Raw genomic sequence first — 17,384 nt, 5'->3', positions numbered from 1 at the left:
GAAAGAGCTGTTTTTTGGGGGGATAACCCTAATGAATATGTATGAACTATAAATGTATGCAAATGAATATGCTAATGTGCCCCCCCATCCTTTGCCCCCCCAAATGAAAAAGTCAAACTACGCCCGTGAGCCCAAACACTAAAGTAAGAGCTTCAAAACAAGTTTATTAGGACCCAACACGGTCCGTGTTTTGACAACGAAGCCTTCTTCAGGGATCGAGTAGCATAAACAACAGCAGCAACGCCAAAAACATAGATGTGCTGAGAAATATTTTTTTGGTGTTGCTGCTGTTGTTTATGCTACTCTACCCCTGAAAAAGGCTTCGTTGCCGAAACAGGGACTGTGTTGGGTCCTAATAAACTTGTTTTGAAGCTCTTACTTTAGTGTTTGGGCTGGTCTTTTGGGCTCAGTCTTGCCTCCACCTTTGTTTTGCTGTGCTTGTGTTTTTGTGGAAAGCGTGAACTCCCTTTTCCTGTTTCCTTACCGCATGGCCATTTCTTTTCCAGAAAAAAAATGCAGCCTTTTACCCTTTGCAGTAAAAGGGGGCCTCAGCATGCATCAAAAACACACGCTGACGCTAGTGCATACCCCCTTTTACTGTAGCTTAGTAAAAGGACCCCTATGTGCACTACTGCAATATAGTCCATGCCCAAGCTATGCCTATGCCACCAAATCAGTGCACCATCCTGTGCTGATTTTTACTGCACTGACTGTTATTAGTTTACCATAGCTGTTAGCGCAGCCATGTTTTAATGATTAGATCACACTAAAACGTGCGCTAACTGGATAGCACACTTTTTATTTATTTATTTATTTATTTATTTATTGCATTTTGTACCCCACATTATCCCACCTTTTTGCAGGCTCAATGTGGCTTACAGGGTGTTAATTTGGTATGATCGTTACATAGTGTTAGATACAGTCGGTAATGAATTGGAAGTAAAAGAGGAATTACTTAGAAGGTAATGGGTAAGGTTGTGTCGAAGTGTTTTAGAGCATTTGAGTGATGTACGGAGTAGTTTGATTCATCAGGATTGTTTTTGTAGGCTATGTTGAAGAAAAATGTCTTCAAAGGTTTGTAGTTTAATTCATCAAGGGTTATTTTTGTAGGCTTTGTTGAAGAGAAATGTCTTCAAAGTTTTGCGAAAGTTGGTTAAGTTGTCCGTGGTTTTCAGGGTCTTGGGTAGTGCGTTCCATAGCTGTGTGCTTTTGTACGCAAAGGTAGTAGCGTATGCCTGTTTGTATTTGGTTCCTTTACAGCTGGGGAAGTTCAAGTTGAGGAACTTACGGGCTGATCTTCTGGCATTTCTGGGTGGTAAGTCTATTAGGTTCAGCATGTAGATTGGGGCCTCTGCGTGAATGATTTTGTATACGGTCGTGCAGATCTTGAACTCAATTCGTTCCTTGAGCGGGAGCCAGTGTAGTTTCTCTCTTAGGTGTTTTGCACTTTCGTATTTGGGTTTTCCAAAAATAAGACGGGCTGCGGTGTTCTGGGCTGTTTGGAGTTTTTTAATGGTCTGCTCTTTACATCCTACATACAGAGCATTGCAATAGTCCAGGTGACTTATCACTAGTGATTGTACCAGGGTGCGGAAGACGTATCTAGGGAAAAAAGGTTTTATTCTTTTGAGTTTCCACATTGAGTAGAACATTTTTTTCGTTGTGTTCTTCACATGGGTATCGAGTGTGAGGTTTCGATCAATAGTGACTCCCAGAATTTTCAGATTTTCTGAGATGGGAAGTGTGCAGTAAGGTGTGGTTATAGTAGGATAGTTGCTTGTGTTGTATTGGGATGTGAGAACCAGACATTGAGTTTTTTCTGCGTTCAGTTTTAACTTGAATGAGTCCGCCCAAGAGTGCATGATGTGGAGGCTCTGATTGATTTCGTTAGTTATTTCGTTTAGGCTATTTTTGAACGGGATATAAAAAGACCCCTAAATTATCCTAAATTGTTAAATCTCATATGGATTGAGTGAAATTGCAGGAAGACCATTCAGGACTGAGAGACTGGGTATTGAAATGACTGATGAAATTCAAAGTGAACAAATTCACATAGGGGCCCTTTTACTAAGTGACTGTAAGCCCACTGTGAGCTTACTATGCGCCAAATGGGAACTACTGCCGGGCTAAAAAATAATTCCTATTTTTTGCAGTGCTCATGTTTACCAAGCTGTAATCGGGCAGTACCGCGTGCTATCCGGTTGCCGCCGGATTAGCACAGGAGCCCGTACTCAGTCCTGAAATGGCCGTGTGGTAAGTGGTTCACATACCACATGACCATTTCTTAAAAAAATAAAGAGGCAGCCTTATACCTGCTATGGTAAAAGGGGGCCTCAGTGTGCATCAAAAGCATGTGCTGACACTAGTGCAGGCCCCCTTTTGCCGCAGCTTAGTAAAAGGTCTCCATAGAGAATAATAAGTCAAATTATAGCCACACGGTGCTAAGTTTATTTATTTATTTATTTATTTGTTACATTTGTATCCCACATTTTCCCACATATTTGTAGGCTCAATGTGGCTTACATAGTACTGGAGGGCGTTTGCTGGCTCCGGTGAGAACAAATACAAAGTGATGTTGTGGTAGCATAAAGTTCATGTGGCATAGTCACATTTAGGGAAACGTACAGCGGAAGAGTTGAATTATGTCCATTACGTACTTTAGTTTTGTTGTTTCGCAGAGATCAGGCATTTAGGTTCCACCTAAGTCTCACTATTGTAAAGGGATCCGCTTCCTCCGCTCTGGGTTGGGGTTGGCAGCCTGGATAGGTTCACAGGTTTCCAGCAAAGAACCAGACTGCCATACGGACTTAGGACTAAAGTGCTTTATTCTCAATTCAGTTCCACTCTCAAAATTGAAATGCAGTTCACAAACAGGGTTCAGGCTGGGTTCACAATTCCAGCCAACATTCAGTTCCTTAACAGTTCAGGCCCACTTCCTTTGTACTACCTCCGCTCTCCCTCAGAAGGGCTCAGTCAAAGTTCAGCCTGCTGTTCTATACATCCCAATAATTCAACCCTTTCACAGTCTCTTCAAAGGAAACCAATACCTCATGCCCCTGTCCTCTTCACAGCACCCAGGGCAGGAGGACCCTGTACCAAACAGAGCTGGCAGCTTTCCTCCTACCTCACAGCACCACACCCCTATGTCCTCTCCCACTGCCTTCATGTGCTGGACAGGGCTACATTTACATTCTCACACTCCATGGCAGCTTACTCTTCCCCCCCAGGGAAGCTCCAGTGGCAGGCCCTTTCCATCCTCCACCTACTCCATGGCAGCTTCTCTCTCAATCAATTTCCTCTCCCTCCTGGTGGCTGGGAGCCACCCAGAAGTCTCTCCCCCTCTCACAGCTGGAGGAAATTATATACTGGTGATGCAGCTAAGGGACTGAGCTTCACCTCCCCTTCTCCCTCTAGTGGGGAAGAGAGTAACTGGCTCCCCTAGCACTGAGCCACTGCTCCCCCTGCTGGGGTTGGAAATCCATTCCACCCTTTTGGGGCTACCCTCCTCTCTCCTGCTTGCAAGGGCTTCTGGGAACCGTAGTTCAGGGATTAGCTGCTTCTCTGTGGGGCCTCGAGTGCTAGCTTTGTCACACTATCCAGAAAAAAGGATCTAGGGGACCCTTTTACAAAGTAGCGGTAAGCCCAATGTGCACTTACTACACACTAATCTGGAGCTATCACTGGCCCAACATGGACGCTGGCGGTAGCTGGTGGTAGTTCCAGCCCCAGTGCATGCCATTTCCTGTGCTGGAGAAAATAGGGCTGTAATTTTTAGCGCAGTGCTAATCCAGCAGTAATTGGGCAGTGCCACAAGCTACCCACTTACCACCAGGTTAGCGTGGGAGCCCTTACTGCCATTTCAGTGGGTGATGTTAAGTACTTCCCCTCGCATGGCCATGCTGTAAGAGCAATCTTACCACATGGCCATGGCTATTTTCAATCTTTTTTTACCCACTGTGGTAAAACGGGCCACAGTGCACGGAAAAAATGGCCCCTGTCGCTAGCGCAGTGCCCTTTTTACCACAGCTTGGTAAAAGGACCCCTAGGTGTCATCACAGACAATACATTGAAATTGTCTGCTCACCATGTGGTAGCAGCCATAAAAGCAAACAGAATGTTGGGAATTATAAAAGAAGAAATAAAGAATAGAACAAAAATATGATATCACCTTGAATGTTGTGTACATCTCAAAAAAAGAAATAGCAGAATTAGAAAAGATACAGAGAAGAATGACCAAAAGTCTAAAGGGGATGGAACAACTCTCCCATGAGTAAAGGCTAAGAAGGCTAGGGATCTTCAGCTTGGAGAAGAGATGGGGAAGGGAGATATGAAGGAGGTCTAAAAAATAATGAATGATATGCATAAACATAAATTGCTGTTTCAAAAAATACAAAGACTGGGGGCCATGCCATAAGAAAGTAAATTTATTTAAAATAAATAGGAGAAAGTATTTTTTTCATTGAATGCATAGTTAAACTTTGGAACTCATTGCTAGAGGATGTGGTAAAAGCAGTTAATGTAGCAGAGGTTAAAAAAAGATTTGGACAAGTTTCTGGAAAAAAAGTCAATAGGCCTTTACAGAAATAGACCCAGGAAAAGCTAATATTTATCCCAGGTTGGGGGTGGGGGGTGGGGGTGGAGATGGTAGTTAAGTAGCCTGGAATCTAGTTACTGTTTGGATTCCTGCCATTTACTTGTGACCTGGATTGTCCATGGTTGGAAGCAGGATACTTTGGTCTGGCCCATTATGATGATTCTTAAGTTCTTGTGCTCTACACTGGGATAGCCATGGGTGTGCCTGGGTGTGCTGGGGACAACCAGCTTTGGACTCAGGCCCACCCACCAGGAGCAGGTTTCAACTCTCCAGTCTATCGTTATAGAGTGGACGGTTTTGCTCCCCAGGAAGCTGTTATCAGTGAAATGGACAGCTCTGTTCAGCTTGAGAGCAGTAGTCTATAAAGATAAGTATTTTAGTTATGAGGCTCATGTTTAAAGAAACTGAACCGTGTTATATTATTGGTTTATGAATATATGGGAAAATGATTCACTATTTGTATTAATATTGAAGGTGTTACACATTGCACTAGAGGAATATAAGCAAAAAATAGAGAAGGTTTGATGATGGTGGTCTCGTTATTAAGGAAATATGAGAGCCACTGAGGTCTTTTCCTTTTATTTTAACATTGAAAAACTTGAAGTGTAAAAAGAAAATGTTTGGGAGGGCTTTATCATATATTATGTTTAGGAATCAGTTGGGGTTTGGTTAATTTTTATGAATGCTGCAGGAAGGGATTGAAATCACTTTCTAAAGTTATGGCAGTTCAAAAATTCTACTTCTGTGAATGTGATCTTAGTCACCTATGTTTTGAAGTGAAAGTGGAATGCAGCCATTTCCAAAATCTGCAAACTAGCCTTGACTTTGTTTGACAGCGCTCCTGCGATTGTTACTTCTTGCCCAGGATTTTTGACTTCGATATTTGCAGAACGCTGTGAAGCCATATAACTACGACTCACAGGGACTCCTGAAGCAGGCCTTTGTGGCTGAAACATGATTTGTGTCAAGTCCATTTTTACTTTGAATAAATCTTCTGATGTGAACTTTTTGAGTCCATTGTGTCTTGCTTGTTCTGCATCATCCTTTGTGTCACCCCCACTGTTTGCTCATCTGACTGCTTTCATGCATAGGACTCTTTTTCTGTGGTTGTCATTTCAGAATATTCTGCATCATCACTATAAAAACAATTAAATATACATAAAAAATGCCATATTTGTAAGTCAAATGAACATTTCTTTGAATTGAATTGTAATGGGAGGTTAGCATGGGTACAGAAAAAAAAATCTCCATAGAGGTGTCAATCAAAAGCCATGCCTACAGGAGGGCAAGAAGAAGATGAGAGTGAGAAAGCTTCAGCAGGAAAAAAGGTTAAATCATCAAGTTCTATTTCCTGTGTGAAATGTTACAATCTCGTGCATACCAGAGGTGCTTCTGCAATTAATATAGCTCAGAAACAGAGATGGAATGAGCAGATGAATGGATGTCAAGGAGACATTAAAAGACAGAGACGACTAAAGTGAGAGAGATTGAAGAAGTCTTGAGAATAACAGTCTCACGTCTACTACTTGGGCAACAGTTTAGGTCTTTGTTCTTTGCGAGGTGAGGCCAAGATTCTCAGCACACCATTAAGATGATTCTCAGGATACTTCTGACTCTTGGCTTCCTTCCTCTGGCTCTACTAAAAGGTAAACAAAGCCTTTTTATTTTGCTTTTCTTTCATGGCCAGTTAATTTGCACCTTTACTGTGATTCTCAGAGGTTACATACTGATGGGTTGGCTAGGTTTGCTGGTGAGCAGATGATGTGCTTTGGAGTGTTTTTCTTTTTCTTTTGTAACATTTTTCTGATCTTGGCTGGATATGTTACCTTATTATTGTGGATGATGTAAGATTTTTTTTCTTTCTCATGATATTATTGCACTCTGGTGTAATTCTTTTTTTTCTATTTGCTAAACTTTTCTTTTTCACAATTTGATCGTTTTTTTAATGATGTACTTAATGTAAATTAGAAAAATAAAATATAAAAATAATGAGTGTGTTGCAACATTTCATTTATTACTCCTTTTCTTTATGTTTATTTCTTATTATATATTATTGTTTTTTTTCTACTCAATATACACAGCTTTGATGGACTATTTCACCTGAAAGGAGTTCTGCAAGTCTTAGAAATAATAATAAATAATAATTATAGCATAGCATAGCAAGACTTATATAGCTGGATTGCTATACAGAGACACATGGGGGTAATTTTATAAAATGTTTTCCAGGTATGAAGCATGTTTTATATGCAGAAAAAAATTGTGCCAGGGTGTATAGGCATAAAAAGTAAGAATGGTGGAAGATAGCGTCTACTTAAAGGCAGACTGCACATAGGCAAAATGGAAGAAGTCACTAACTTCTTAGTCTCTCTCACACACACACAAGAAGTGACACAGGCTGCATATACTGCAGCAGGACATGTTTATCCATGACTACCTTAGCTGAGATAATAGTTAATCATCTCTCTGACCTCATGTGCAACTTTCTTTAAATTAGTCACCTTATTTTCTAACTCCTCTTACTCTCTTTCTTATCTGTATGTTCCATCTTTGCTTATACGTTAAGTTGTCTATTAAAATGTTCTATTATATCTTGTGTTGACATTGTAAGTAATATACTATCAGGGGCATTTTCGAAAGAGAAGGGCGCCAATCTTCCGACACAAATCGGGAGATGGGCATCCTTCTCTCAGGGCCGCCCAAATCGGCATAATCGAAAGCCGATTTTGGATGTCCTCAACTGCAGTCCATCGCGGGGATGACCTAAGTTCATGGGGGCATGTCGGAGGCATAGCGAAGGTGGGACTGGGGCGTCCTTGGCTGATAATGGAAAAAAGAAGGGCGTCTCTGATGAGCATTTGGTTGACTTTACTTGGTCCATTTTGTTTCACGACCAAGCCTCAAAAAGGTGCCCGAACTGACCAGATGACCACTGGAGGGAATCGGGGATGACCTCCCCTTACTCCCCCAGTGGTCACCAACCCCCTCCCACCCTAAAAAAAAATATATATATTTTTTGCAAGCCTCTATTCCAGCCTCAAATGTCATACCCAGCTCCATTACAGTAGTATGTAGGTTCCTGGAGCAGTTTTAGTAGGTGCAGTGCACTTCAGGCAGGCAAACCCGGGCCCATTCCCCCCCCTACCTGTTACACTTGTGCTGGTAAATGTGATCCCTTCAAAATCCACCACAAACCCACTGTACCCACATGTAGGTGCCCCCCTTGACCCCTTAGGGCTATGGTAGTGGTGTACAGTTGTGGGGAGTGGGTTTGGGGGGGGTTGGGGGGCTCAACACCGAAGGTAAGGGAGCTATGCACCTAGGAGCAATTTGTGAAGTCCAATGCAATGCCCCCTAGGGTGCCCGGTTGGTGTCCTGGCATGTGAGGGGGACCAGTGCACTATGAATGCTGGCTCCTCCCATGACCAAATGCCTTGGATTTGGTTGTTTTTGAGATGGGCGTCCTTGGTTTCCATTTTCGCCCAAAACCAGGGACGACCATCTCAAAAACGACCTAAGGACAACTCAAAGGTCGACCTAAATTTCATGATTTGGGCATCCCCGACCGTATTATCGAAAGATGGGCACCCATCTTGTTTCAATAATAGCGGTTCCCCCGCCCCTTTGCCGGGACGTCCTTAGAGATGGGCGCATTTAGAGATGTTCGTCCCTGTTCAATTATACCCTTCCACGCCATACTTTGTATTGTTATTTGAATATTTTTACTGCTGTTATTGTCTATTGCTTATGTTTGATTTATTCTTACTGTACACTGCCTTGAGGGAATTCTTTCAAAAAGGTGGTAAATAAATCCGAATAAATAAATAAATAGGCATGCCTGGGAGCACAGTTTGGGTAAAACAGGGGCAGAATTCAGATGGGCATATTTACACTTTCTTCAGAGTAGGTGTGGATTTGTGTGTAAGTATTTGCAAGCAACAGGTTGTCTATTTTGTAAAGGCACATAGGTGCTTCTGTTGCCTTCATAAAATTGCTTTAAAACAGTCCCTATTTCCAACTTTGACACAGCTGCCCTGTTACACAATTACCTCTGCCGTTGCTGCTTGACGTTTACAATCTAATCAGGACAAATGAAGCATACAGCAGAAAAGAAAAACAGGATTTCATGCTTTCAGCTCTGTCCTGACCTGAGGAAGGGGATTTAGCTCCCAAAGGCTAGTAAAAAAAGGGTTCTTTTAGAAGGCCGATATGTGGTTTCAGTGTGAAAATATTGGCATTTAGGGTAAGGTTGCTAACGTGCTACTGTTAAGACTTTACCACTAACTCTTGCTATTTTATCACAGGTCCCATTTTATGCAATGAGACCTAGTTACTACTAACTGTGGTTAACAGTAAAATAACACATTTTGACAGTAGCCCATGTTGGTAACGACACCCCTTACATGTGTATATCTCATACACATATAAAAACTGATTTCAAAAAGCCAGGTATTTACACATGGAAATCCACACGACATAGAGATTTCAAGGGGGTGTGGTTTGAACAGGGCTTGGGTGGGACTAAAATCTACATGTGCATTTCTCATTTTGCAAAGGGAATACACACATAAGGAGAGATTCTATATATGGCGCCTAAAACATTGGCACTAAAATTAGTGCTGACTAAGCGTATTCCATAATTGCTTTGTTGATATTTCCATAGAATATGCTTAGTTGATATTTCAGCGCCTAAATCTACACCAGTGAAAACGTGGCGTAAATCCCGGCACATAGATTTAGGCTCACTGGGCCGTATTCTATACCTAGGCACACACATTTCGGAATGCCCATGAAATGCCAATTTCCCCGCCTATAACCGCATCCTTTTTTGCCTGCGTGCGTTAGCGCAGCGCACATCATTACAAAATACGCTTAGCGAGTTGTGCGTCTAACAATTAGTGCTCATTATTGCTTGTTAAGTGCTATCGGCACTCATTAGCTTACGTGCATTGTTTTAGAATCTGCGCCACTTTCGGCATGGATCTCTAGACGTGTTACATAGAATGCGGGGGATAATGGGAAAACATTCCACATCAACTTTTACACCTGCTCAATGGCATAAATAGGTTTAAGAAAAGTACTTGTTTGAGCCAGGGCTTTGCACGAGGGATTAAGGGAGTCATTCTCCTTAATCCCATGTAGTTCTTGTCTACCTCCAAAATGAAACTGTGTTAAAATTGCAGCATCACTAGATCATTGGTGGCACTTTCGTGTGTGGGTTTGTAAAATGGTGCAACAACACATGAAAATGTCAGCACTTCCACGAGGAAGCTGCTGGGTCCGTGCTGTTCATTGTGTCAATGTCTATATTTGGAAAATAGCTGCTCCTGCTGCATGGGTTGGGAAATACACATGCACTCCTGCAAGCATTTAACAAAAGACTGTGTCAGCAGATTATTTTCTGAAATACAACAGTGTTGAACACATTGAAACCTGAATGTTTCAATTCTTGGGGTGGCAGGAAGTGTGGTTAGCTGCCACCGGCGGAGCTGAGCCTGGATATTCAATGCCGGGTCGTTTCCGGTGACTGACATTGAATATCCATTTTTTTTTGGCCAGCTCAAACTTAACTGGCTACTTAATGTTCAGCGCTGGTCAGTTAAGTTTATAATGGCCAAAGATAGGACTGCTATTTAGCCAGTCTGATTTGGCTGCTAAACTTAGCTGGCCACTGTCTGAATATTTGCGGAGAGCTGACTATATCATGAGATATAGCTGGTTAGCCACTATGTGCTAAGGGATAGATTCTATAAGTAGCGCCTAAAAATTGGCACTGAAAATTTAACGCATTTAAGGGTATGTTTACTAAGGCGTGCTAGCGTTTTGAATGTGCATACATGGTTGATACGTGTTAAACGCTAATGCGCTCATAGGAAATGTATAAGTGTTAGCATTTAATGTGCCTTAACTTTAAAAGCCCTTTATAAATGCTAATGCACCTTAGTAAACATACTCCTTAGTGCGATTCTATAAGGGGTATGCATCTTTTATAGAATCACTGTTAGGGTATAAACCACGTCTAACTGTAGGTGCCTGCAATTATGCCTGCTATATGCAAGCATAAAAACCGGTACCTACATTAGGCGCAGTTTGGCCATATTCTATATCTACATTCATAAAATTTGGGAGCGCCCTCGGAACGCCCCAGAAATGCTCCTAGCCATGACCCCAAATATTTACATGCAATAGGATTTATGAGTGCATCGTTATAGAATATGATATGCGTATAAATCATAATTAGGGCCAATTAACAGTGGCCTAATGGTAGGTGCAGTGGGTTGTGGACCTGGGGAACTGGGTTCAATTCCCACTGCTACCTGATGGTTGGCAGTGGGTTGAAATCCTGGAGAACCAGGTTCAATTTCCTCTGCAGTTCTGTGTGACCCTGGGCAAGTCACTTAACCCTCCACTGCCCCAGGTACAACAGTAGTGCAATGTACTACTTAGACTGTGAGCCCACTAGGGACAGACCCAGTACCTGTAAAATTAAACTGTAAACCGCTTAGGTCTAAACGGTATATAAATACTAAAAATGAATGAATGAATAATTGGTTATCACCCAATTATCAGCACTCATTGACTCATTACTCAATTAAGTTATGTGTGTAAATTGTGTACCTGCCCAATTTAATGTACATAATTCGCTGCACCATATATAGAATCTGGGCCTAAGTGCTAATATTCAGCGGAGATAACCGGCTACCTCATAAGAACATAAGAATAGCCATACTGGGTCTGACCAATGGTTCATCTAGCCCAGTATCCTGCTTCCAGCAATGGCCATTCTAGATCACAAGTACGTGGCAGAAACCCAATTTGTAGCAACAGTCCATGAACTACCAATCCCGGGGTAAGCAGTGGCTTCCCCCATGTCCATCTCAATAGCAGACTATGGACTTTTCCTCTAGGAACTTGTCCAAAGCTTTTTAAAACACAGACATGCTAACTGCTGTTAACACATCCTCTGGCAGCGAGTTCCAGAGCTTAACTATTCTTTGAATGAAAAAATATTCCCTCCTATTTGTTTTAAAAGTATTTCTATGTAATTCATTGAGTGTCCCCTGGTCTTTGTACTTTTTGAAAGTACCCGTTCTACACCACTCAGGATTTTATAGACAATCATATCCCCATCCGTCTCTTTTCTAAGTTGAAAAGCCCTAACCTCTCTGGTCTTTCCTCATACGGGAGGAGTTTCATCCCTTTTATCATTTTGGTCGCTCTTCTTTGAACCTTTTCTAATTCTGCTATATACCTTTTTTGAGATACGGCAACCAGAATTGAATGCAATACTCAATGTGAGGTCACACCATGGAATGCTACAGATGCATTATAATATTCTTGATCTTATTTTGCATCCCTTTCCTAATAATGCCTAGCATTCTGCTTGCTTTTTTGGACGCCGCTGCACTCTGGGCAGAAGATTTCAGTGTATTCTCTACATTGACACCTAGAGCTTTTTCTTGAGTGTTGACTCCTAAGGTGGACCTTAGCATCCTCCCTATGAGGAAAGGCCAGAGAGGTTAGGGCTCTTGAGTTTAGAAAAGAGACGTATGAGGGGAGATATGATAGAGGTCTATAAAATAATGAGTGGAGTGGAATGGGTAGAAGCGAATCACTTGTTTATTCTTTCCAAAAGTACTAGGCTAGGCACGCAATGAAGCTACAAAATAGTAAATTTAAAACAAATCTGAGAAAATATTTCTTCACTCAATGTGTAATTAAACTCTGGAATTCATTGCCAGAGAATGTGGTAAAAGCAGTTAGCTTAGCATGGTTTAAAAAAGGATTGGCTAGCTGAAAATGGCTTATGGACTTATGAAAAGTCCATAAGCAGTTATTAAGATGGACTTGGGGAATATCCACTGATTATTTTTAGGGTAGCAGCATAAATATATATTGTACTGTTTTGGGATCTTACCAGGTACTTGTGACCTGGATTGGCCACTGTCAGAAACAGGATGCTGGGCTTGATGGACCTTCGATCTGTCCCAGTATGGCAACATTTATCAGGTAATTATGATTCAGATTTTTCTTTCCAATGTGCATGACTTTGCATTTCTCCACATTAAATTTCATCTGCCATTTGGATGCCCAGTCTTTAGTTTCCTAAGGTCTTCCTGCAATTTTTCACAATCTGCATGTTTTGACAACTTTGAATAGTTTTGTGTCATCTGCAAATTTAATCACCTCAGTTGTTCCGATTTCCAGATAATTTATAAATATGTTAAATAACACCAGTCCTAGTACAGATCCCTGCAGCACCCCACTATTCACCCTCCTCCATTGAGAAAAATGGCCATTTAACCCTACCCTTTGTTTTCTGCCCAATAACCAATTCCCAATCCACCGAAGGACATTGCCTCCGATCCCATGACTTTTTAATTTTCTCAGGAGTCTCTCATGAGGAACTTTATCAAAAGCTTTCTGAAAATCTAGATACACTACATCAACTGGCTCACCATTGTCCACATGTTTATTCATGCCTTTAAAGAAATGAAGCAAATTGGTGAGGCAAAAGTTCCAAACCCATTCAGACTTTGTCCTATTAAACCATGTTTGTCTATATGTTCCATTATTTTATTCTTTATTATAGTTTCCACTATTTCATCTGGCCTTGAAATCAGGCTTACCGATCATTTAATTTCAGGGATCACACCTGGAACCCTTTTTAAAAATCGACATTTCATTGGCCACCCTCCAATCTTCAGGTACAATGGATGATTTTAACGATATGTTCAGGTCACTAACAGCAGATCAGCAATTTCATGTTTGAGTGCTTTCAGTGCCCTGCATGTATACCTTCCAGTCCAGGTGATTTATCCCTCTTTAATTTGTTGATTTTGGCTCAGTACGTCTTCCAGATTCACTGAGATATCTGTCAGTTTCTCTCCATCATCACCCTTGAAAACCATTTCCAGTACAGGTATATCTCTTACATCTTCTTCTGTAAAACTGAAGCAAAGAATTCATTCAATCTCTCTGCTATGGCCATGTCCTCTCTGAGTGTCCCTTTTGCTCCTTCATGATCTAACGATCCCATGGATTCCCTCACAGGCTTTCTGCTTCTGATGTACCTGAAAAAGGTGTTATTATGAAGTTTTTGTCTCTGTGCACTGAATATTAGTGCTTATCCGACTTAGCACTATTTAACCATCCAGGAGCCATTCCTGGCCGCTTAAATAGTGCTGATTTTGGGGTAAGGCTAGGGTGTGTGTGTGTGTGTGTGTGGGGGGGGGGGGGGGGTTGATATCTACATTCTATGTAAAATAGGGATTGAAATGTATTGTTCAATAAAATATATATCACCTTACATTCCTTAGTGCTGGGCAGACTTATACGGTCTGTGCCAGAGCCGGTGGTAGGCAGCGGGACTGGTGGTTGGGAGGCAGGGATAGTGCTGGACAGACTTGTACGGTCTATGCCAGAGCCGGTGGTTGGGAGGCAGGTCTGGTGGTTGGGAGGTGAGGATAGTGCTGGGCAGACTTATACGGTCTGTGCCCTGAAGAGCACAGGTACAAATCAAAGTAGGGTATACACAAAAAGCAACAAATATGAGTTATCTTGATGGGCAGACTGGATGGACCGTGCAGGTCTTTTTCTGCCATCATCTACTATGTTATTATGTTTTTGTTATTTTTTTTTTTAATTATTTACCCTCTAGGTGTTTTGTGTTTGTTTTATTTATTTAACCTCTATTTCTCTATATTCAAGTGGACTAATACAGCAACTGCTTTATGTAACGTTTTCAGCTGAAATTTGACTGCTTTTTTTAGGGCAGCTCACACTAACTTTTATTTTACATCAGATTTTTCTGCTGGGCAGTTTGGAATCACAGAAATTAATAAATGATGACCAAAAAGTTATACCTTTTTCTGAGGGTCCAACCTCCGGCTGCACTCAGCCCATCAGGTGGATTTCAAATACTGTTGTGAACTCAGCAGTAGATAGTAATAGAATAAGATGCTAGGCAAGCTGCTCTTCTTTGCACCCGAATCTCATCTCTGTGCCTTACATCTGGCTGTATCAAATGCCTGCAATGACCTTCCTGAACTCGTGACCAGATTCCCTCTCTTGCCAGATTCAAGTCCAGCCTGGAAGTGCATTTTATTGAGACTGTTCTTAATACCTTTAACAAATTCATTTTGCTCACATAATGAGAGTTTCTGATCTAGGCTTTACACTCTGGAAAATGCATCTCTCATATTCGCAGAACTGGTACTGGTAGATAGTACATGCCAAGGTCACACTGTGCAAGAAATGACTTACTAATGACAACTTATCTAACCATCATTCTCCTTGAAACATTTCCAGAATAAAATGATGTATCCAATGGTGCTCTGTTAAAAGTTGTCCCTTCTCAGTTTTATTGCATTTACCATAAATCTATGCAGTCATGATCTTGATATCTTACTCAGGGTCCTCTGTTTGTGGGCCCTGTCTTTCTTGACTAGGAGGTAGGTTCCAAGGAATAAGACCTGTCCATCAGGGGGGTAATTTGATAAGACATTTCTGCATGTAAATCCAGCCTTTTCTGTTACTGAAATACATGTTTATATGTGTATAAACATATGTGCATATATCCTGGCTTTCGTGGGGGGCAGGGTCTACACTTATGCACATATTTTTTAAAATGCATGTTAAAAGCATAAAATAAAATAGGAGATGTACTTCAGAGTAGGCATAACTATATTCTATAAAGTGCACCAAAAGCTAGGTACTAATTTGGGTCATAACTTCAATGCTGCAATAGCAATTACATGTCAAAATGGGGGGTGAAATGGCAGGAATGCGTGTAAGTGCACTTGATGCCTAAGGGTTCTAGCATGTAACGGCCAGTAGCGGCTGTACCATTAGGCTACCTGAGGCGGGGGCCTCAGAAGGCAGTCTTCTGGGAGCGGCATATCCCCCCACACTGGCCCTGGTCTCCCTCCTTCCTTCTTCAGTCCCCTCTCCCTGAGCTTATTAAAAGATGGCGGTGGCAGCGATTCCCATTGGCTGCCCTGTCACTGGCTTCAGCCTCTTCTCTCTATTGTGGCATGCCTCTGACATAATTTTCTGTTTCCTCAGAGGTGGGCCGCAATAGAGAGAAAAGGCCGGTGCTGGTGGCAGGGCAGTCTATGGGAATCACTGCCACAGTCCTCTTTTGGAAAACAAAAGAAGGCTTGGGGAAGGGTTTGAAGGAGGGGGGAGATGCCAGACCACGACCAGTGGGGAGGGAGCGCCATCTTAGCCCTCACCTTTTGCTGTATCTCATCCCTTGCCTCAGGTAGCAGATTGCCTTGGGCCGCCCCTGGTAATGGTCCAGGGGAACATTTACAAGGGTGGGCCATGGGCATATCACCAAGCAATGCATGAAGCTTATACAATATTGTTCATTGTGTACACAGGATGCCACATTTAAGTGCACACATTTATGCCTGTGGTTGGATAAGTGGGAGCACCTAAATGTTGGTGTGTAATTGCCAATTTATGCTAGTGTTCTGTAATGGATTTGGTGTGCAAATTTACTAATAACTTAGTGCCCAGAATTTTGGCATTAAGTTGAGCGCTAAGAGGGGATTCTAAAAAATCCAAGTGGTAAACATTTCCGCCTAAGCGCAGGGCCGCCAAGGGGGGGCAGGGGAGGCTCTGGGCCCCCTGCATTCAAAGCGGCAGTCCCAGATTGCCTTTCTTCTGGCCTTCCCTCCCTGTGTCCCGCCCTCACGGAAACCGGAAGTTACATCAGATAAGGGCGGGACACAGGGAGGGAAGGCCAGAAGAGACGCGATCTGCGACCGCCGCTTTGAATGAAGGGGTCCCGGAGCCATGGAGGCAGGCAGGTGAGACCGCGGACTGCAGCGGCGGGGGGAGCGACGGGGGGCAGCAGCGGCAGGGGGAGCGACGGGGAGGGGCGGCAGCGGCGGGGGCGGAGGCGGGGCAGCGGGGGGCAGAGGCAGGGCGGACTTGCCCCGGGTCCAGCCTAGTCTCTCGGTGGCCCTGCCTAAGCGTATTCTATAAACGACACCTAGATTTAGGCACGGTATGTAGAATACGCTTAGTTGATATCCCAGTGCCTAAAATTATGTGCATCGTAAATCCCAGCATGTAGATTTAGGTGCACTGGGCCATATTCTATAACTATGCATGTAAATTTCAGAATGCTCACAAAATGCCCATTTCCCCACCCATAACCATGCCCCTTTTTGGCTGCAAGTTCAGCGCACTGCATTAAAGAATACGCTTATCGAGCTGTGGGTGTAAATTTTAATTATTGCCAATTAGAGCTCATTATTGCTTGTTAAGTGCTGTTAGGAACACTGATTGGCACATTGCTAGAGAATATGCTTGAATTTTGGCGCGGGTCTCTAGGCATGCTATGTAGAATCCAGAGGTAAGCGCTATTCTATAAAGGGAGAGCACCCTTTATAGAATAACGTTCAGCACGGATCCAGCGCCAACTTTTGGGCACTGCACTTATGCCTGCTAAAAACAGGTGTAAATGCTGACACCCGACATTGGTGTGCTTTGGACAAATTCTGTAAATCCACCTGCAACGTTTCGGAATGCCCCTGGAATGCACAATTGAAGTTAGGTGCCTTACTTTATAGAATAACACACAGTGAAATGCATGAGCAAATATTTAAGACTGCCAATTAACACCAAAAATTGGCTGTTAGCACCTAATTATTGATGTTTCTGAGCTCATTCATCAATGTACTGCATGCGCATCTTTGATGTGCACACATAGTTGGGAGCGTAAATTTGGGTATATAGAATCCAAGGAAATGTGTACACAGCACTATACAGATACATG

General features: G+C 42.5%; 1 protein-coding gene across 1 annotated transcript in view; it reads left to right on the top strand.

The window, feature by feature from the left end:
• The first annotated feature begins 5,982 nt into the window (after positions 1–5,982).
• The window catches only part of CD28 (CD28 molecule), a 71,817-nt gene continuing 60,415 nt past the window's right edge, over positions 5,983–17,384 (top strand). Inside the window, exon 1 of the mRNA XM_030209668.1 lies at positions 5,983–6,240. Coding sequence (XP_030065528.1) covers positions 6,186–6,240 — 55 coding nt within the window. The 5' untranslated portion in view covers positions 5,983–6,185. The remainder of the gene's footprint in view (positions 6,241–17,384) is intronic.

This window comes from Microcaecilia unicolor, chromosome 7, assembly GCF_901765095.1.
Source record: "Microcaecilia unicolor chromosome 7, aMicUni1.1, whole genome shotgun sequence".
In the NCBI taxonomy this organism is placed as follows: domain Eukaryota; kingdom Metazoa; phylum Chordata; class Amphibia; order Gymnophiona; family Siphonopidae; genus Microcaecilia; species Microcaecilia unicolor.
Note: the sequence above shows the minus strand (reverse complement) of the source record. Positions and strands in the feature narration are given on the sequence as shown.